Below are 22,535 nucleotides of genomic sequence, written 5' to 3' on the forward strand. Positions count from 1 at the left end.
TTCTGAGCTGTGGCGAAGTCCTAAAGTCCTTGAAGACCATTGTTTGGAATGGATCCCTAAACATCAGAGTAATAACAGATAGAAGCAGATACATTGTAAATTGTAAGTAGACAGTGACCTTGTGGGTGTAAGGATGGAGGGGGAGAGAGGAGGATATGTGTGGAGTAGCAGAAAGGCTGCAAGTACTTCATGGGCTTTATGGATAGAGCCTGGGCATCTTCACTCTGACACCTAGCAGGAGAGTTTGCTCATGATGCATGCTCATTAAATCGAGGCTTGGATACAAGCTTAAGGCTGAAAGCTTTTGTAATACAGTTGTCCGGATCTATCCTTGTAAGGACATTTCCCCCTCTCACCCCGGACTGATTTCCTATGTTAATTAAGGCTCTCTTTCCTTTACTATGGCTAAAAATTTATTCTAACAATGATCATCTCTGGCACTAAGAGAATTACTTAGAATTCATATTTTAGCATGTTTCCATTAGGGATACTTTATACCTGAAGATTTTTTGGTGTTTGAAAAAGTATTTTATCTCTTTAAATCAGAATAAAAAATAACAGGACAGAATAAAAAAATAAAAGAAGAGAATGAATAATTTGTAAACTGGAGGATAAAGCGAACCCCTCTGGCTATATAGTGAATGCCCATATTTATAGCTTTTAAAAACCTGTAGTTAGTCATAGGCCATGGAAAATACTAAATGGGAACAAAGGTGAAGGAGAAAACCTGTGTGGGAAGAACATTTATGACAAGTGTTCCTATTATGGTTTCAGAAGTGAGAAGCTCTCCTTACATACACACTTGCTGAACAAAGTATGGCCGGAGCTTAGCAGAAGCTGCAGCACTCTACATAAACTTGTCCAGTTACTTGACCGTTCGTGAGACTTCAATACAGACTTTGCATAATTATTTAATTATGAAAAGAGATAAAATTCAAAAATCTTTGCTAAGTAAAGGCTTTATAAGGTTTTATTTTTGCTAGTTCTAATTATGTGTATGGTTGCATACATAAGCGTAGGCTCTCCGGAAGACCCAAGATGTCCGATCCCCTGCAGTGGAGTTACAAGTGCTTGGTTGCTATCTGACTTGCTTCCCGGGAACCAAACTCAGGGGCTCTAGAGGAGCAGCAGCCACTCTTAACCACCGAATTGTTTCTCTGGCACTGCGCCCCTGGAAAGGTACGCTTTAATCTACAGGGTAAAGTGGAAGTGATACAAAGTTGTTCCCCAGATTCCTTTGCTCTCCCTCACCTTTCGGAGGATGTGCATGGTCTAAGGTCACTTGCAGTAGCTGTGTTACAAAGTTACAATCACTATTTTCATCTTTGGGCTGAGCTGCAGGCACAGAATGGACTCACTGAGCGCTCCTTTTCTAAATCATATTACCTTTGAGTCCTGGCCAAAGCCTTCTTTTGTTCACGTGAATTTAGCACACCCTATTACATGTCTTAGTGAAAACATACCACAGATAGGCTCACTGGCCAGAGACGACAACCTTTCCCGAGAAGAAATCAAGTAGACCTGATAGGTCTTAGTAAAAGCCTCCCTGTTTTGCGCTTGCTTGATTTTTTCCTTTCCTTCCTCTGTGGGGAGGAATGAGCACGTTGATAACTTCCTCCTGGAGCCGCGCTCCTTCATCTCCTCAACAGTATGACCTGAGTGGTTCCTACGTGCTGGACCTTCCAAACAATATGGTGGAGGAAAATCCACAATGCTCTCCTCTCACAGGCCTTAAAGTCACCCCAAAAAGATAAATCTGACTAGCCATGAATTAGATATTCATAAAAACTAACACATACTATATATGGGGCAAGTATCCCATAAGAGCAAAAGATAGACTTCTATTTTTGAAAGCATTATCAAAATATTTATTACGGACCAATGAGAGACAAGACTTTTTTCAGGCAATGCTTGAATCGAAGTATACAAGATGAGTAGGACTTAACTAGGAGAAAGATCAGAGGGGATTGAGATGAAGTAGTTCTATATATAGAGTGAGAGAGCAAGAGCGAGAGAGTGAGAGCGAGAGAGCGAGAGCGAGAGAGAGAGAGAGAGAGAGCAAGAGAGAGGGGGGGGAGACAGAGAGAGAGCGAGAAAGAGAGAGAGAGAGAGAGAGAGAGAGAGAGAGAGAGAGAGAGAGAGAGAGGTTGCAGTAGAAGGTAAAGAGAAAGCCTCCTTAGCAGCCAGTGTAGTTAAACAGGAAGATTGCATATCATTATTGGGGTAGGCTGTTGAACAGGGTTCTGTTCAGGTTAGCATTCAGTGAACATCTTATTAAGAGAGATCTGATGTAGTCTACCCTCACCTTCTGCCACATCTGCTGGGCTACCCAGTGCAAGTCATGTATGCAGAGTACATTGTTTGCACATGGTTAAACATACATGCAAGAGCATGAGCAGTATCCTGATTCTATGCCCATGCATGATAGTTCACTGAACATACCCAGGCTCTGCAGTTGAGTAGCAGAGACTAGACATGCCCATTATGGCCATCACATAGGATTTTACTACAAGTGATGCTTTGTTTGTATAAAAAGACCTCACTTACAAGTAATTTTTGAACAGAGCAGTTTTATAGAGTTCCTACACAATAACAATATTTTGAGCTATTTTTGTAAGTCTCTGTTACTCTCAAATGGCTCCATGGTTTGATGATAAATAAACTAACAGGACCACTCTTAGAATAAATCATGTGCAAGGTTATTGACTTGATCCCAAGAACAATGTGAAGCCAAGCTACACGGCAACGGAACACGATAAGGCTGCCAGAGGGCACTGCTTAGTTACAGATGACTTGGGGACGCGCCTTGAGTTACCCTTAGAGAATAATTGGAATATTCACTTGCCTCTTGGTTAAATTAAACAATTTTTAAAAATTCATTATGAACAAAGTTTTGAGGGTTTTATGAGTTAGATTAATGATAATATAAATGTTTTGCTTTATTGTAATCAGTCCACTTACAGAAATTTATCTGCTTCTTAAATTATAAATAGTAGAATCCCTCTAGGCATGTCTAAACAGATAAATCTAGATTATGGTACCAGAGTGCAAAAATCTTGTGAGATCTGATCTTCTACCAAATGCCGTTCCTATTTTTATTTTTGCGTACTGCAGAAGATTCTGTGAGGAACAACTGAGACATATTAAAAGGTTTCAGTGAAGATTAAAAGATTATGCAAATATACAGCATGCACTAATTCTAGTGACTGTAATTCTACCAACACAGTCAGGGCTTCCCTCTTCAGGGCCACCCCGTAGACCCATACAGCAGAAGGACGCTCACAAGGGACACTTGCAATGAGCATCTCTTTAGACACTCCTTTATAATTGGTTTTGAGAGACTTAAGGTAGATTTTTAAAAAAATCTCTAATCTCTACAAGTTTATTCAAATCTTATGAAATTCTCTAGTGAGTCCAAAAAGGTTATCTTTAAAGGTATTTACAGTAGCAACACAGCTCCCATGTATGAGAAGGTATTGATACCTAGCAATGTACTATTACCATTGCTTTTTCTCCCTCAGAAAACAGCCCCTCTACTTCATCTCTTTTAAAACATTCTAGCTACTGTTCAAGAAGGTCAGAATAATATGAAAAAAGTAAGCAATGTTGCAGGCACTTAGCTACTTATTAATATATAGTGTAGAGAAAGGTTGGAATATCACAGTGCTTTAAACCTTAGGCTTCACGGAAGATGGAATGAAAAACATCTGGCACTAAATTAAAACTTTCAAAGAAAATGGTGATCCAGTCTTCATGAGATTAAGATTCCAAGCCAGAGGCACTTCCTAGGATAGCTTTAGTGTAGTTATCCAGTGCACAGTGCCTACATCTTGATTGTGATTATTTCTCATGTCTGTGCCTTTTTGTACAAGAGTAAAACTAACCTTAATAGTACAGGCTAGACCAGAGGCAGTTTCCAGTTAAGGGAGCTGATTCTCAGGCAAATGTTGGTTCTAGATATATTTTAAGGTAGTATAGGTACTGGGGTCTTGGGAGTAGGGGCTGCAGAAGGTGAGGAATTCCCACAATGCCCTGCACAGTGTTACAACAAAGGTTTTGCCCAGTGTCATCAAACCTGTGTTATAGTAAAGAATGGGATCTTCTTGTATGGGAGCCAAGACATTGTCTCCTCCCTCAAGAGTTATTGCAGTTTGGAAGGCCAGTCACCTGCCCAAGGGACAAACTACCTTAAGGTACACTGAAGAGAGATGAGGAAGAATTCCCCTGTTCTTTTCCTTCCTAGAATTCTACTCCTCTTACATACTCTCTGAGCTTCCATAGGGTTCACCTGTGGCCGCCCACCCTCTGCCCTCTGTCTTTCCCCTCTGCCCTCCATTCTCCCCTCTCAGTGTCTCTCAGACACTAGCAAGAAACTGCCATGCTTTCTCTGCTACTTTGGGCTTCTTCACTCTTTCTCCAAAGCTCTTTAATCTGCCATGTGGCCTGGGCTTGTCTGTCATACAGCTGACCTCTATGTCACCTTAACTTAAATGGCATAGCTTTCTGCTCTTTCTCTTCCCCATTTTCTTTCCCTCCCCTCCCCTCCCTTTCCCTCCCCTCTTCTCCCTCTCCCTCCTCATCCCTTCCCTCTCCCTCCTCTCCTCTCCTTTTCCCTCTCCTCCTCTCCCTCTCCTTCCCTTTCCTTCTCTTCTCCTTCCCTCCCCTCCCCTCCCCTCCTCTCCCCTCCACTCCCCTCCCCTTCCCTCCCCATCCCTTCTCTTGGTTTCTCAACTCCATTCTTTCCTCCCTAGGGAGCTGCTGAGATTTACAATTTGATTGCTCCCCTGTTCTTCTTTTAAACTCTAATTAAATTGTTCTTGAGCTTCCCTTTTGAGTCCATTCTTGAATTCTTTAACACTGGGACTAAGAGCCCCCTGTGGGGACCCCAATTTCCACAGTATCATTTGATTAGCAGAGGTGCTTCTCCAAAATTCTAGTAGCCCTTGGTTCACAGTGACAAACCAAGTTTCCTTTGCCTTTACTTAATCTGAGAGTACCATTGACATCATAGTAGGTAATAATACCACATGTTGGTATAAATACTAGAAAAAAAGGCTTTTTCATGTAATTTGGTGTAACAAAAATGAATTCATATAATTTTATGGGATCATTATGTAAATTTACAAATCTATACATACTTGCATTTCTACCTCTAAGATGTGTACCTTAAAACTGTCTTAATGAATACACAACCACAGTGGACTTGGATTCCTCATGCAACACTGTTTGCAAAATAAGAAAATGCTAGAAACAAATATTTATCCTTAGGGGAGCTTTTAAATACACACTCCTAATAGGCAAGGCAATGAATGGTAAAAGTGTATGTTCTAATGAGGAAAGATGAATAAGACATATTGTAGGCTATGGGTAATACAAGGGATTGTTTTGTTTTGCTTTTTCTTTACAGAATACAGAGTAAATATGATGAAAAAGTATAAATGTCTTGGCAGAAAAAATAAACATACACATATATATGGATGGATACATAGGATGGATTTGTACATGCATATATATGTAAATATAATTTGTAGTGTAAAACTATCAATATAAAGGCATCCCAGGATGAAAACTCTCCTCTCTAGAAAGAGATTTACAGCTATGAAGAGACAAGCATGTGTCAGTGAAGGGTTCCTGAGAGGAACTGCTTAGATGACATATCCTTGGTTTTCTTGAGGTGTGGATTGTGAACCAAAGTTCTGTCACAGAAGTAGTAGGTTACAAGGAAGGCAAATGAAGCGTGGAATCATACAGTCTTATAATATTTGTGTGTCTCTCAATCTTGGACACTTGTGAAATTCAAAATGTAATGACATCCACAGAATATGTGTACACGCACACACATAAATGGTCTCAAGCCCTCTCTTATATGAGTTAGGCGAGTGACTCGTTTTCAGTATCTTTAACTGGTATTTCCTTAAAGGGAGCTAGGAGACAAAACGCAGAAGGGGCAACCAGAGGGGACAGCCACTGCACCTGAGTGGTATGCTGGCTGAGTGAATGTCAGTTTGGAAGAGTGGCAACATTGCCATGGTTTATTACAACAGTTTGATTTAAACCCTAGTGAACGATCATAGCTTTTAAGAGCATTGGAGATCTCCATCTGGTCCCTCCCTCAGAGATCAGGGATCCTGTGGACACATCAGAAGATGAGGAGGTAACATGGTTATAGAGAGGATGGAGGGCACCAAGAGAACCCACTGAATTAACTAAGCAAGACTCATAGGGGCCCACAGAGACCCTATGAAGCATCAAGCATGGGGCCTGCATGGTTCTGCACCAGGCCCTTCGTACACATGATGGCTGTTAGCTTAATTTTCTTGTGGAGACTCCTATGGGAGCCTCTTGCCTAGTCTTGGGACTCTATCCTTTTATTGGGCTGCCTTGTTCAGCTTTAAAATGAGGGCTTTTAATATATCTTATTTTATATTGTTTTGTTACATTGGGTTGTTGTCCCTTGGAAGCCTGCTCTTTTCTGAAGGGAAAATAATGGGAGTGGATCCTAGGGATGAGGGAGGTGGGGGGAGCTGGGCAGAGTGGAGCAAGGGAAACTGTAGCCAGATGTATGTATGTGGGAAGAATCTATTTTCAATTAAAAAAAACTCATGTGGACACAGCTTAATTAGTATTTGTGGACTTAGCTTAATCCCATTGTTCAATAACTGAACGTATATCTATGGGAACATTCAATTTCAATTTAAAAGTTGTCTAAGTTTTCATGAGCTTCTTTTTATATTTGTTTACTTGAATCTAGCAGCTTGTATAGGTTTTGTTAAAGGAACTCCACATTAAAGATTAAAAATATTGAAAAATATGGAAATCATCTGTAGCTTGAAGCTCACTGCTGCAAGGACTTAGAAGTCTCTTTCCCACCCAGCTTATTTTCGAAAGTATAGTCAATCCTTTCATGCACAGTCACAATCGTTAAATGTTTAAATGCTGTGATTCACAGATAGAATCGATGGGGTCACCAGTTTCTCATTTCTGGACTCAAGAGATGCTTAATATTAATAAGTTCATATCCGAGGAAGGGCTTGTATATCATTGATGGAGAATACATTGCTGTTCAGATATTTTAGCAGTGAACTCTTATCAGGGGCGACCAAATATTGGGAACAGCATACCCAAGAAGAGCAAAAGCAACAGAGCTGAAATAATTTGGGTATCATATTGTGTGTCAAAGACATTCTGTGTTCTAATGTGAAGCCCAGGGTACCCCTGACCACGTAAGATAACGGTGACTGCAAAGGATTCCAGAGCATCCCTATAGCTCAGGAAAGGCTGGTCCCTCACTCAAGGTCATAAAACTGTCACCACTAATGATCCGTTTAAATTTGTAACTTAACTTAGCTTTGTATTTTTTCTAGAAACTTAATATTTATTTATATTAAATTTCTATTTTATTTGATCAGTTTTAGTTAACTACTGCAAACCACACACTAGATAACAGCCGGGATATACATTGTATTTTGCCATAATTAAATGCTGCAACATATTCACTAATATTTTCAAAGCACACACATGCACATATTCTGGGTTTAATCACACATATTCTAGTGCATATGATTTGGAGCTTTGGAAATCCTGTTTCAAAATTTGCCTTTTTGTTTGACTTTTTAACACAAAAGGTAAGAATAAGAGAGTCATAAGATTTTCTTCTGAATCCGTTGGGATTCTCCTTTGTTAATTGCCAAAGAATGGATACTTTGTATGGTATTTACTATTGTGGAGTTGAGCTCTTCTGACAGTAAGCTCCTCATTTATGTTTTTGGAGTCTAGGACACAGAGGGATCAAACACCCAAAGTAAGACCACATGATCTTTCTTGTTGCTTCATGCATTGCTATGGTTTCAATTAAAATTCAAAACTGATTACTGAGGACTCATTAGATACTACATGTTCTGGGGTTGCTTGGAATTTCACACAGAAAGTTATCACATGCAGTAGTAGAGTCAAAAAGGTACAACAGAGGAGAGAATACACATTTTATATGAGTATATTCCAGAAATAGAATAGTTTCAAGTTTGGGAAAGGCCCCACAGCTCTCTGTGCTAGTTAATAATTTCTGAAAGCAGAACTTTACAGAAAATTTTACGATCATCAAGAAAAAGGACTCCATCCTGGTCAGGGGTTGTTAAGAGATCATGGTGGCTTACTGATCTTTTCAGGCAAATGTCCGAATCTCTGGGGAGGTATGGTAAGGGAAGGCTGAAAGTAGGAAGAGAAATGCATTCCCAAAGCTTCATCATTACTGGTGGTCATGGCCAGTCTAGGCAAGGGGCACAGTCAGCACCAATGGTGTGATGGTAGTCGATGAACTCTCTTCGGCTCAGATTATTCCAAAATGAGATATAATGGTAAGAAAAAGAGATCAGACAGTAGTTAAAGAAAAAACAAAAGTTGCACTTAACTAAAGGCAAGAAATCGCTTCAAGTCTTACTTACAGATCTATAGCTTATGCCAATGCTTCGATGGCATAATAAAACTGCAGGATATCTAAAAATACTGAGTACTAAAGTACTACCATGTATGTCAAAGTTGTATGTACTTAATACTTTGTAATATTTATTATTAGTACTAGAAATTTAGTAGAAGGTAGAAGAGATCTGATTGCAGAGCCCTAGAAAATTTCATTTAGTTGTTAACTAGTTAGTTTAATTTGTTAGCTTGTAAGAAACAAGAGTCTAGGCCAGGGTGATACCTATGTGAAACTTAATCTTGAACTCATAGAGTAAAGTCCAGAGGGTGCTTAGCTTCCAGTGTTGTCTCTTCCCCTGCCTTTTGCTCATTTTCAAAAGATTCCTACAAGCTCAAAGGCTGCTTGACATCAACTCAAGTTCACCATGAAATCTTTTCCCTGGCCTGTTTCACATAAATTCACAATCTGCTCTTTTCCTTTCTATAAGCACTGTCCTCTATCCTGGTCAGGGGTTGTTAAGAGATCATGGTGGCCTACTGACCTCTATTCATTCCCACCAGTGTCATTATTTATCCCTCTGCTGTTTGTTTTATCTGCAGGTCAATTAGTCATGGTTACAGTATCTCAGTGTGTCAGGCACTGTTATAATGTCTCAGTGTGCATGGTGTGTTGATCACTGCTAAGGCATCTCAGTGCGCATGGTGTGTTGATCACACTCCTACTATTTGCGACTTAATTATATCCTTCAGCATGTTTTCCTACCAGGGCATTCACAGGGTTTTTTTTAATCAACAGGTGTTTGCTGTCCCCCAATGGCAAATGACAAAATTTGAATATCTGAAGGAAATCTCTATTCAATCTGTCCACATGGTTTATCTACCTGTAGAGGAATGTGGAGGTAGCATGATTGGGTCTTGGATTCTGGTTAGTCCTTGTCCAGATCCGCTGACTCCTGATTGGGGACAGATCTGGCCGCCTACTGGTAGAGGGAAACTTCACAACATCACTTTAATTTTGTCTTTTAATTCTTTAATTACTCATTATTTATTTATATGATGGTGTCAATGTAGATTTTATACATAGGCACTTAAGGTACTCCATTCCTGTATTGACCCCTCCTATGCATCAGAGAGAAGCAACTATATTCATGTCCAACCCTTCCTCTCAGTTGTGTGCCTCATTTGCCCTGGGGAACCTGCAACCCCTTCCTCTTGCTTCACTTTTGTCCTAGCATTTTCTTTCTCTCATTTTCTTTCTTTCTTTTTTCCTTTATTCCTTTGCCTCCTTCCTTCCTTTGTTCCTTTTTTTCTTTTTATCTTCTTATGTTTTGAGAGTGGCTCTTCTCCTCTAGCCTTGGCTGATCTGTAGCTGAGGATGACTGTGGTGCAGAGATATACGTGCATTAGCATCTCAAATTCTAGTATTAGATTTATGCCACACTATGCCTGGATATTTTCTCTATTTATAGAAGAGCTGAAGGTTTTTTTCCTTCTTTCACTTTGAGGAATTCTGTGTGATAATTCTTCCCCTTCCTTCCTTGATACACTAGGAAATGTGCAACCTGGAGGAAACTCTAATCATAAGTGGATGGTAGACTCTGCTCACATATGGCCTGCAATAAAGAGACTTTTTTCAGTGAGTTCATACAAGTATGTTTACCATGCTCTGCTGTTATTGACCGATCACTAGTTTTCCTTAACACTAGCAGAAAAACCAAAAGGTCTAGAAAATGTAACCCATGGTGGCCAAGGATTGTGTACCATCTACGAGACACTTGCTGCCCTACTATCTTCTGCAAAGACTCAGGCCAAGCAGATATAATTGGCTCACAGTTTCTCTGACCTTTATTACCAAATAAGAAACTATGCTGTGGGAAGAGGAGTGTTTGCAGTTGATGTCAGCTTATGCCACTGTACCATCAAGATGTTTAAGTGTGGCTGTAGGGTCAGGATAACTAGAATTAACTGACTTACTTTGATACTGTCATTAATAGTTTGGGGTATTCTATAAAATATGATAATTAGAAGGAGTTTTAGAGAACCCTGAAATACCTTGCCCATTTCATAAGTGATCAGTCCATCTGGTTAACCTGGTAAAGGTTAGCATGCTAGAAATGCACAGGTGGACTGCTTTGTTCAGCCCAAATTAGAAAACTGTGATGAAGTTCATTTACATTTCTGAAAGTTTTCAGCAATCAGCTTTAGATAGCTCACTCAAGAGTCTGAGGTATTTTCATTTGTAAGCAACTTTACATGTGAATAAAGAATATATCTAATAAAAATAAATAAATAAAATAAAATAAAGCAACTTTACAACATGATTTTAGAGAAAAATTCTACCCCACCTTGCTTTAGAAAAACAAGGCCCATTTCTTCCTATTTTCAGCATAATTCCTAGATTCCATGACATGAAATCTAATTCTTAGATTTCATCTAAGCATTAAGAATTATTATTCACTTTTTTTTCTGAGAAGATATCAGTAGAACAGAACACATAAAATGTCTTCACATGAAACACTCATCAAAACCACCAGCAAAGATACATGAATTGGATACCACTTGGTATATATTATAACATGGACTATAATACTGGTAATATAAATTAAATTAGATTTAATAATTATGGTAAATATCTAGCTAGTAGTTTGGAAACGTTTACTGGATTAACTCTGAGAATTATGAACAGTGTTTGTGGTCATTAGTGGGCATAATTTCCATACCACTAGCAAACTTCTCTTCAGAACACCTTGCTTTGCATACACAGCCATTTCTATTTAGCCATTCCATCCCAACCATAAAAGATTCAAGAAAAAAAAAAAAGAAAGAGGAAGGAAAAAGGAATCTAGTTTATGGCCAAATCAGATGGGAGAAAGTTGTCCAAAATATTCTCAGAGTTTTGTTCTGACAATTTGTTCCTTTCTTGCATCTCGTCAGGACTCCCTTGTTCATTGACAGACTATTATGTTCAGAATAGTTACTGAAAACTTTCAGCACTCAGAAATGCTTGTGAGACATATAAAAATGTCTTTATTCAGACTGGAACATATAATACCTGCCAAATTTGTAGGTTTGAAACCACTTTCAATAGGAATTAAAAGGCCTCCTTCCTTGTTGAAATAGGACTATCAATAGACAACTTGTCTGCTTGGGAGAAATAGCAGGTTCTTGTCTCTGATGTTGCAATTTAGTTTAAAATCACTTTGTGATGACAGGGTACATAAAGATGACAAAACTCTAAAGATGACAGTCTAATTTTCAAAGATGACCGATCATCGATAAAAGATTAAATAACGTAAACATTTGAAATGCCAGATTATCAGGTGGTGGGCACACTTCCCAGCATTTCAGGATGCAGAGACACTGCTGATAAGACAGACGGATACTTCTGACATTCCTTCTGTACGCTATGCAAAAATTATCCTTTCCCAGGAGATGTGAATGAGTGGTAATTGCTTTTCACTTACAAGTTACGGATTTTTCTCCATTCTAATGCAATATATTAAATGGAACCAAATGACAGGAACAGAATGATCAAAATCAGTTTCTACAAAGCCCTGTGCCTGATTTGGGAATGTTCTTCTCAACCATAGCCAGTCCTTAAGTTTTAATAGCAATTTTTATATACGTACAAGAATGATTAGACACGCTGGTCCTATGAAGCTCCAAATGAAGTTGTTTTCAGTGCTCAGCCAACATCTGAAAAGTAAGATAAGAACCAGTGAATACTCTGCACAGACCATAGCAAAACAACATTTTCAAGGACACACGAAGCATTCAGTAGTGTCTTTCAAATGCTCACTACATGTCTGTTCGACTTACACTTTGGTGGTACCATAATATCTGTATCCTAAAGATGCCGAGAATCCAACAACCACCGCTGGGCTGAGATAGCCAAAGATATAAAAGTTCTTGTGTAAAAACCCCTTGTTGTAGATGACTCCAACAACCATGAGGTATAGGTGAATGCCTTCAATGCACATCCAGGCAAAGGCAGCTAAGAAGAAGTAGTGGAGCAGGCCAGCGATGATAGAGCAGACCAGCTAGAACAGGAAGGGGAGAAGAAACCGTAAGTAACATTCTCCTTGTCCTTGTGCTATCACTCCTCCACGTTCTTCATGGAGGATGCCATTTTATATCACAACTGATCACACTACAGTATTCAGGCCTCATCAGCTTTGCTTTTTAGATGCTCTACTCGAGGCTGAGTTAAAGGAGCTGCACTTCATCCATGGGACATGCCAACTGACCCTGTGACAGAATTCACCTTACTGACCTTTCTTGAGATTTGTTGTTTTTATGCATTAATGTTCTGGGATAAACTGGAGACTCTTCACACCAATTATTTGTTTCTCAGTGAGCATATGGTGGTTTAAACTGACTTCTGTCTGCATATCACTGTCCTTTCCATTTTAAAATTCAAAGAATACTAATTGTTCTTAAATTATATAAAACAAGGTGAGCATCTTGATTAAGTGGCAAAATTGAAAAATTTATAAATAGTATGTTTCGCCAAAATATACATGGTAGAAATCTTATAGTTGTAAGATTGCTATGTAAATTTGAAATGTTTTTGTTATACATTTTTCATGAGTATTTATTTATTACTTAGAACAGAAATTATATTTAAATTTCCTTTTTTTAAAAAAAGAAACTTTATGTTTATGTTTGTTTGTCTACTTGTCTGTATGCATACCATATGCATGTGGTATACTTGCAGGACAGAAGATGGTGTCAGATTCCTTGAGATTGGACTTTTTTTCCTCAAAAGTACTTTATTTATAAAAAACTAAAATTGTAATTATATTTATTTTTCTCCACGTCAGCTATTAAACGAATGGGACCAATTCACTTGTTGCTCCTACAGAACACTGGAGTTCAGGTCCCACCACCCATACTTGGTAGTCCACAAAAACAAGGTAAAAACAAAGTGGACTCTTCCAAACACACACACACACACACACACACACACACACACACACACACACACACACAAACACATTAATTAAACATTGAAACTACATGCCCTCTGAATATGATTTCTTTTTTAGGAAAATTTGACCTCCTGTTTAGAGATGTCCTGGGTAGTCTAGCAGATGAGAGGAATTATGGATTATTCTTTCATTTGAAGGTCTTAAAAATAAACACAAGAATTTGATTGCAATTGCTGAATATACGAAGACTTATATACGAAGACAGACTAAAAAGTCATGTGCATTTTCTTGTGAAATGGAGATTGATGTTCAGTTCAAACTGATGTTGAAAGTATACAAAGACTTCATTAGACCGATTAATTTACATCTGTCTGTCTTTACGGTAGGTCACAAAATTCATTATTTTTTTTCAAAAGTTTATGAAAGTTTCTTGGGAAACAAGACAGACTACTCACTTGAGCCCAACCAGGGATTCAGCTACTGTTTCCAGCGACACTGTTTGCCACCTCATGTGATCAAACCATGCTAACATGACAATCAACTGTCTCAAAAGTCTAGCACAATATGTGTAGAGGTTTCTAGCAAGCTTTCCACAAAGCAGCATCTGATTGCTTTGCTTCCAATTCTCTCTCAACCTCGCCAGTCACCCTGATTCCCTCATCTGAGCTGTCTCTGTGTGGTAAATAGACCTGGAGATTCTCTCTCTCTCTCTCTCTCTCTCTCTCTCTCTCTCTCTCTCTCTCTCTCTCTCTCTCTCTCTTGAAGAGGAAAGAGTTTATACCTTACAGTACATTAGGAATTGTAGTCAGGACAGGAAATCAAACATGAGCTTGGAGGAAGTCACTGAAGAAGAGGTCATGAAGGAATAGAATTATTATCTTTTGCAGACTAATTTCTTATTCCAGCTGTTCAGGGATGGTACTTGCAATAATAAGTTATCAGTCAAGAAAATACTCAGTGATCTTTTGCCTACTAGACAATCTGATGGAGACATTTTCTTAGTGGAAGTTTCCTTTTTTCAGTTTGACTCCTGATATATTTGATAAAAAACAAAGAAAGAACAAAAGAAAGAAAGAAGGAAGAAAGGAAGGAAGGAAGGAAGAAAGGAAGAAAGTAAGGAGATATTTTTCTCAAAGAACCAACTCCTGGTTTTGTTGATTCTTTGTACAGTTCTTTTTGTTCCAAATTGGTTGATTTCAGCCCTGAGTTTGATTATTTCCTGCTGTCTACTCCTCTTGGGTGTATTTGCTTCTTTTTGTTCTAGAGCTTTCAAGTGTGCTGTTAAGCTGCTAAGTGTATGCTCTCTCCAGTTTCATTTTGGAGGCACTCAGAGCTGTGACTTTGCCTCTTAGCACTGCTTTCATTGTGTTCCATAAATTTGGGTATGCTGTGCCTTCATTTTCATTAAATTCTAAAAAGACTTTAATTTTCTTCCTTCCATCATTCTTCCTTCCTTCTTTCCTTTTTTCTTCCTTCCTTTCTTTCTTTCTTGATCAAGTTATCACTCAGTATGGTGTTGTTCTACTTCCATGTGTATGTGGACTTTCTGTTGTTTTTGTTGTTACTGAAGACCAGCCTTAGTCCGTGATGATCTGATAGGGTGCATGTGAGTATTTCAATATACTTGTATTAGTTGAGTATGGTTTTAAGAGCAATTATATGGTCAATTTTGAAGAAGGTACAATGAAGTGCTGAGAAGAAGGTATATTCTTTCGTTTTAGGATGAAATGTTCTATAGATATCTGTTAAAATCATTTGGCCCATCACTTCTGGAAGTTTTACTGTGTCTTTGTTTAGTTTGTGTTTCTATGATCAGTCTATTGATGAGAGTGGGATGTTGAAGTGTCCCACTATTATTGTGTATGGGGCAATGTTTGCTTTGAGTTTTAGTAAAGTTATTTTTTGTGAATGTGGGTGCCCTTGCATTTGGAGCATAGATGTTCAGAATTGAGAATACTTCTTAGTTGATTTTTCTTTGATGAGTATGAAGTGTCCTTCCTTATCTTTTCTGATATCTTATGGTTGAGAGTTGATTTTATTCCATATTAGAATGGCTACTCCAGTTTGTTTCTTGGGACCATTTGCTTTGAAAATTGTTTTCCAGCCATTTACTCTGAGGTAGTGTCTGTCTTTGATGCTGTGGTGCATTTTCTGTATGCAGGAAAATGCTGGGCCCTGTTTATATATCCAGTCTGTTAGTCTTTGTCTTTTTATTGGGGAATTGAGTCTATTGATGTTAAGAGATATTAAGGAAAAGTGATTGTTGTTTCTGGTTATTTTTGTTGTTAGAGGTGGAGTCACGTTTATATGGCTATCTTCTTATTGGTTTGTTAACGGAAGATTACTTTCTTGCTTTATCTAGGGTGCAGTTTCCCTCATTGTGCTGGAGTTTTCCATATATTAACCTTTGTAGGGGTGGATTTGTTGAAAGACACTGTGTAAATTTGATTTTGTCATGGAATATCTTGGTTTCTCCATCTATGGTTATCGAAAGCTTTGCTGGGTATAGTAGCCTGAGCTGGCATTTGTGTTCTCTTAGGGTCTGTATGACATCTGCCCAGGATCTTCTAGCTTTCACAGTCTCTGGTGAGAAGTCTGGTGTAATTCTGATAGGTCTGCCTTTATAAGTTTCTTGACTTTTTTCCTTGCTGTTTTCAATATTCTTTCTTTGTTTTGTGCATTTGGTGTTATGACTATTATGTGTCTAGAGGAATTTCTTTTCTAGTCCAATCTATTTGGAATTCTGTAGGCTTCTTGTATGTTTATGGGCATCTCTTTCTTCAGGTTAGGGAAGTTTTCTTCTATAATTTTGTTGAGGATATTTACTGGCCCTTTCAGTTGGGAATCATCACTATCTTCTATACCAATTATCCTTAGGTTTGGTCTTTTCATTGTGTCCTGGATTTTCTGGATGTTTTGGGTTAGGAGCATTTTGCATTTTGCATTTTCTTTGACTGTTGTGTCAAAGTTTTCTCTTGTGTCTTTTGCACCTGAGATTCTCTCTTCTATCTCTTTTATTCTGTTGGTGATGCTTGCATCTATGAATTTCTAATATGTTTCCTAGGTTTTCTATATCCAGGGCTGTCTTCCTTTATGATTTCTTTATTGATTCTATTTCTATTTTTACATTCTGGAAGGTTTTGTTCAATTCCTTCACCTGTTTGGTTGTGTTTTCCTGTAATTCTTTAAGGGATTTTTGTGTTTCTTCTTTGAGGGCTTCTAGATGTTTACCTGTGTTGTCCTGTATTTGTTTAAGAGAGTTATCATTTATGTCCTTCTTAGAGTCCTTTATTATAATCATGGGATGTGACTTTAAATCAGAGTCTTGCTTTTTTGGTGTGTTGGGTTATCTGGGGCTTGCTAGGGTGGGAGAACTGGGTTCTGATGATGCCAAGTAGCCTTGGTTTCTGTTGTTTAGTTCTTGCCCTTGTTTCTTGCCATCTGGATATCTCTGTTTTTAGCTGATCTTGTTGTCTCTTGACTGTGGCTTGTCCCTCCTAAAAGCTTGTGTGCCAGTACTTCTGGGAGACCAGTTGTTTCTGGTATAAATTTGGGTATGGAGAGCTGTGGCACAGGGCCAGCTCCAGGATACAGATGGAAACCAGAGATTGGACTGAATGGGTAGTCGTGAGCCACAAAATGTGGGTGCTGGGAACTGAACTCGGGTCTTCGGCAAGAACAGGAAGTCTGTTAAATACCAAACCATCTTTTCATCCCCTGTAGTTAGGTTTACAGGAACTAATAGAATAAAGCCATGCCCTGAGTAGTAAAATTAATAGTATGTATTACTGAAAGGCTCATGTAATACACATACTTATTTTCCTTATTAAAACAATGAGTTAATGGAGAAATGGCTAGGTGGTTAAGAACATTAGCTCCTAAAGAAGACCAGGGATAGTTCCAGCACCCGTGGTGGCTCACAACCATCCGTAACTATAGTTACAAGGGATCCAGTGGCCTCTTCTGAACTCTGCTAGCAATAGGCATTCAAGTGCAACACGCACATACATTCAGGTAAAACACTCATACTCATAAAGTACATGATCCTAAAATATTAAAACAGTGTAATTCAAGAATGAGGAGATTATATGTTAAAATACAAATGGACACTACTGGATAAAGTGGGGAAAAGAAAGATTTCCAAAAGTTGAAATTTGGAAGTCCCTTAGGAAGAAATTGGTATTGAATCAGAGATTAAAATGGGTAGATTTCACTGGAAAGAGTTAACCAAAACACTCTATGTAAGAACTGTAGAGCAAAAAATAAGGGGAGAGAGGAAATACACACCTCATACCTACACACTGGAGGGCTCAAGGGTGTCTAGAATTAAGAGGTGCCATGAATTCTGTCACAAGGCCTAGAAACAGTTTATATGAAAATAAGGGTGCTCCATCTTACCTAATTCGGAGGGAAACTTAATCACTGGTACTAGGTTCAGTCCTTGGAAGATTTCCAAGGGGGACAGAAATGCCCACTCATTTTTCTGATTTGTGCCCCAAGAATACATTTCTCCAGCCAGTGCATGGCAGGTGTTTAGGATTCTAGTTGCTGCTGTTGCATGTGAACATCAATGTTCTTCATACCCTCAGACAGGGCTACTGCCAGCCATTGACTTACAGATATCCTAGTTGCCTAGAGATCAGGGAGGACTCTTGTTCTCCATAAAGGACCCGTTAAAGGAATCTAAGGCACCTGTGATGGCCCTTCTTAGAAGTACACTCTTCTTCCTTTCCTTTCCTTACAGTTAGACTTTGTTGACTGCCTCTTCCAGTCTGCAATTCCAATTTTCTCTCTTGATTTCATCCTTTAATACACATATATACGTGTTTAACCCCACTGCATGTCTTACTTTTCTGTAATCAGATGTAGATTAATAAAATATGAAACTCGTTGGTGAGGTCCCAGGTCACCTCACCTGTTTTTGTGCTTTCACCCTGTGGTGGTTTGCTTGGCCCATGAGAAATGGTACTATTAGGAAGTGTGGCATTGTTGGAGGAGGCATGCCTTCGTAAGAGGAAGTGTGACACTATGCTCAAGCTCTGCCCAGTGTTGACAAGAGCCTTCTCCTGGCTGCCTGTAGAAGCCAGCCTCTTCCTGGATGCCTTTGACTCAGGATGGAGAACTCTCAGCTCCTTCTCCCGTACTGTGGCTGCCTGAGTGCTGCCATGCTTCCTGCCATGGTGATAATGGACAGAACCACTGAAACTTTCAGCCAGCCCCAGTTAAACTTTGTCTTTTGTCAAAATTGCCTTGATCATGGTGTCTCTTCACAGCCATGAAACTTTAACTAAGACACTGTAAATCCTTAAACAAACTTCATTTCCATTCCCTTACAGTCTTTGATTATAGCTTATGCAAATACAGGTATTTCTTTGATATAAAATTTTGGTTTTCCCAATGATTTATATAATGAGGGTATTTTTTTGTTTAATGAATTTGTTGAGTGCGCCATTTAGATGTGGGAATTATCAAACATAGAGAAGATAACTTAAACTGTTATCTAGCGTGTCTACCACACTAAGACCCTTATTATTATGGCTCATGTGACATATTCAGTTGGAAAACACAAGAGAAAAGAATCAAGTGCAGCGGGGGCCAGGCTGCATACCTTATTTGTATTTATGTTGATGCCAATAAGGAAGACAAGTTCTGCAAGAAAGAGGCTGCAGCAGAGGTTCTTGTGAATTGTGGTCCTGGTACTTTGGATTTCACTGAAGAACCAGAAGGTGAAGATGCAGATGGCGAGGCAAATCAGGGAGATGATTATTCCAAGCTGAGTGATCCTGGTCAGGATATTATAATCTTTAATTCCCTGTGGACAAACAGTGACAGAGTTGATAACAGGAAGACTTAGTGACTTATCAAAGGAACTACAATTCCTCATGAACTTCTCGGGGAAGCATTAATCAAAGTGTTCATAAAATGCAAAAATAAAAATGTACATTTAGATGAGAAAAACCTGTACTTAGTACCCAGAGAAATCTGATATAAATCATGTAGCAGGCTAGCAGTACTATAATTAGTGATTTTTTTCTCTAAGCATAGTATATATTAGTACATGGCTGAATAATGTTATCACCATCAGTTGCATGGTATTGAAAAGGTAATTCATCACTGTAATGGGAAAATGGTTAATTAAAACAGATTTATCAGTGGTAAGTCCAAGGCTTATGTCTATGAGGTGATTCATCTAAAACACATTAAACAAAGGTAAAAGAAAAACGGGATGTGCGGAGGGCCAAAATAGTGTAGTTGAGATTGAAATGGAGATGAGTTGTTTATTTTCACATAAAGAATAGAAGCGTCTTCCCCTTAACACAATGGGGAAAATAGTCTTTGTAATTTATACTTCTTCAATCAAATGTATTATGGCACTTAATAGATTTCATTATTGTATGGAATTAAATTAGTGACTTGATAAAGAAGATTAGAACAGCACTGGATAAAGATGAAAACACAGAGATACAAAGAAGAAAATTTAATAATAATAATAATAAATAATAATAATAATAATAATAAACTTTGAGGAAATAGTGCTAAAGCAAAATATGTATTACAAGGATATTTACTATTTTTTATATTTGAAAAATTTTGGGGTTTTTCATTCTTAAAGATATATTAGGTAAAATTATGCCAAATTTTATCAGGCATCAAAATGATAAAGACAGCAATCTCCAGATACTATGAGAGTAAAATGTAAGAATAACTATTGAAATATCATGCAAAATCCAGAGCAATGAAAAGATACTGTCTTTCATGAAACTTAGTGGAGGTTATGGGTTAAGTAACTTCTTGATAGAAAATAATCTAAAAGTTCCATGTTACACATATCCGAGGCGAGAAGGAAAGAATCAGAGACTAAACCAAAGCAAAGCAAACAAAAAACACAGGCCTTTCCATTACATTAACCGTACAGCTGACTGCCAAGGGAGGACATAAAAGGGTCATTCTTTTCAGTGACACGGGGTAAGAGGAGAAAGGCTGAGGATGTCACAGGGCAGCATCCACACACGTGGCTTACAATGGAGGTACTAGAGGACATCAAAATGGCAAAGTGTGTCAGGTGGCTACAGCGGCAGGACGTGTGGGTGTCGTTTGAGTGTGTCAGCTCACAGCCCTCGGATGACCAGCTGCCGTTGTTCATGGCATCGGCTGAGTAGTTCCAAAAGGCACACTGTGTCCGGTGCTTATCTGAGAGCTGAAAAACAGACATCCCACTCGTGAGACAGAGCAAACCACCCGGAAGCGCTGTGTATTTAAAGCAGCACTGATGCGATTAGCATGACGCCTAACGCGAGCACAGAGCCAACGCTGACAAATGACCACACTTGTTTTGTAGCAGAAATTCAGATTGCAACGATGCTGCAATTTTTTCTCTTTTATTGAGTTGTGATAATTTTTATCAAGTGACATCATGTGTATTTCAAACAGAAAGAGCATTGCCGACATGCATCATCTGTCTTTATTCAGCAAATGCTTATTTTCTATCAAATATTTGTCAGTTGAATCAAAAAATGCAATATCGACCAAAACAATGTGCATTTGCTATTTGTCTTACATTCTATTGTAAATTTTAAAAAGTGAGAAAAGCAAATGAGAAAGAAGAAAATGAAGTGGAAAGTAGTGCAAGGAGGTTCTTCCTAGAAGATGACATCTCCTCATGTGAACGTGTGAGCATAACATATTGATTTGTATGAGTGGGAGTGCATGTGAATGTGTGTGAGTGTGAGAATGAGTGTGAGTGTCAATGTGTATAAGTGTGTGTAATTGAGAGAATGAGTGTGAGCATGAGTGTGAGAGTGTGAGTGTGTAAGAGTGTGTGTGTGAGAGAATGAGCATGTGTGAGTTTGATAGTGTGAGTGTGTGTGCAAGTGTGAAACTGTGAGTAGGTGAGTGTGTGTAAGTGTGAGAATGTGTGTGAGAGTGTGTGTGAGTTTGACAGTGTGAGTGTGTGAGTGTGTGAGTGTGTGTGTGAGGATGTGAGGATGTGTGAGAGTGAGTGTGAATGTGTGTGAGTGTGAGAGTGAGTTTGAATGTGAGTGTGAGAGTGTGTGTGAGTATGTGTGAGTGTGAGAGTGTAAGTGTGAGTGTACCAATGTGGATATTAGAGAGCAACTTTGAGGAATCAGTTTCGCCCTTCTGTCATGTGACATGGTTCTGAAGGATTACCTCAGGTTGTCAGATTTGCTCCTGGAGCCATTTCAGGAGCGCTTAAAGGACAGCTTTATATCCTTAAAGATCTGGGCATAGAAACTGGCAAAACTAATAATGTACTAAAAAATAAGGGTCGAATACAGCTTAATTCTAGAACACTTCACATGTGACTTATTAGTATTGACAAGAAGTGGAGAACTAGAAATGCAAAATGTTTTTCAGAAAACTAGTTGAGTGTTAGGGACTACAGCTGATTGGTTGAGTCCAAGCACAGAATAGAAAGACTTGGCTTCAATTCCCATCGCTGAGAGGAAGAAAGGATCAAAACTAAGAGATCAAGACTACCTTTTTAGTCTAATTTTTCAAAGTTCCTATTCTCTAAAACTCACATATAATTAAAGTAACAGCACCAAAGTATATTCTAGTTCACTGACTGAGAAAGTATATTCTAGTTCATAGTAATTTTAAGCAGTACTAAAAAACAACTTACCTTTACATGGCTTAGTGTAAATGTAATTTTTTCAAGTTCATATAATGTGGGTGGGTTTGAGCTTATTGAGGCAGAAATCACTGAAGAAATGACTTTTTCCTTTCCTTCAGAATTATCATTTCGAGTGTCCGGTAAGAAGTTGTCAGATGAGGAAAGCAAGGGACCAAGGCTCTTATAGCACAGGAACGCAACTACTACATTGCCTGTCAATCAAATAACTGCAGTCAGTGGTCTCTTATACAGTGAAACCATATTAGAGCTCTTCAACGCAAAAACTCAGTAGACAAACATTATACTCTATGGAAATCATAGAAGTTCAGATTGGAATGTGAGGCGCGATATCCCATGTGTGCATTAGCATGCAACATTCATTTCTTACATTCTTTGACCTCTATCATCTATTACCACATCATATTTTCACAAACTTTGGTTGGAGAAAAGTGTTCTTAGATGTACTGATAGCCTGATCCTAACAGAGATCTGGAGTCTGAAACATGTTCACCCCTAGAGAGGTAAGCCTTGAGCCATGTGTCCCTGTGCAAATG

General features: G+C 38.6%; 1 protein-coding gene across 2 annotated transcripts in view; it reads right to left on the minus strand.

Moving 5' to 3' along the window:
- Positions 1-22,535, minus strand: part of Adgrl4 (adhesion G protein-coupled receptor L4) — a 109,612-nt gene that overhangs the window by 12,703 nt on the left and 74,374 nt on the right. For both annotated transcript variants that reach the window (XM_052178959.1, XM_052178960.1), the window contains 5 exons: positions 21,991-22,193; positions 20,368-20,544; positions 18,955-19,158; positions 12,235-12,455; positions 12,045-12,111 (listed from right to left, as the gene is read on the minus strand). In XM_052178959.1, the coding sequence (XP_052034919.1) occupies positions 12,045-12,111; positions 12,235-12,455; positions 18,955-19,158; positions 20,368-20,544; positions 21,991-22,193 (872 nt within the window). The remainder of the gene's footprint in view (positions 1-12,044; positions 12,112-12,234; positions 12,456-18,954; positions 19,159-20,367; positions 20,545-21,990; positions 22,194-22,535) is intronic.

Source organism: Apodemus sylvaticus, chromosome 4 (assembly GCF_947179515.1).
Source record: "Apodemus sylvaticus chromosome 4, mApoSyl1.1, whole genome shotgun sequence".
Lineage (NCBI taxonomy): Eukaryota > Metazoa > Chordata > Mammalia > Rodentia > Muridae > Apodemus > Apodemus sylvaticus.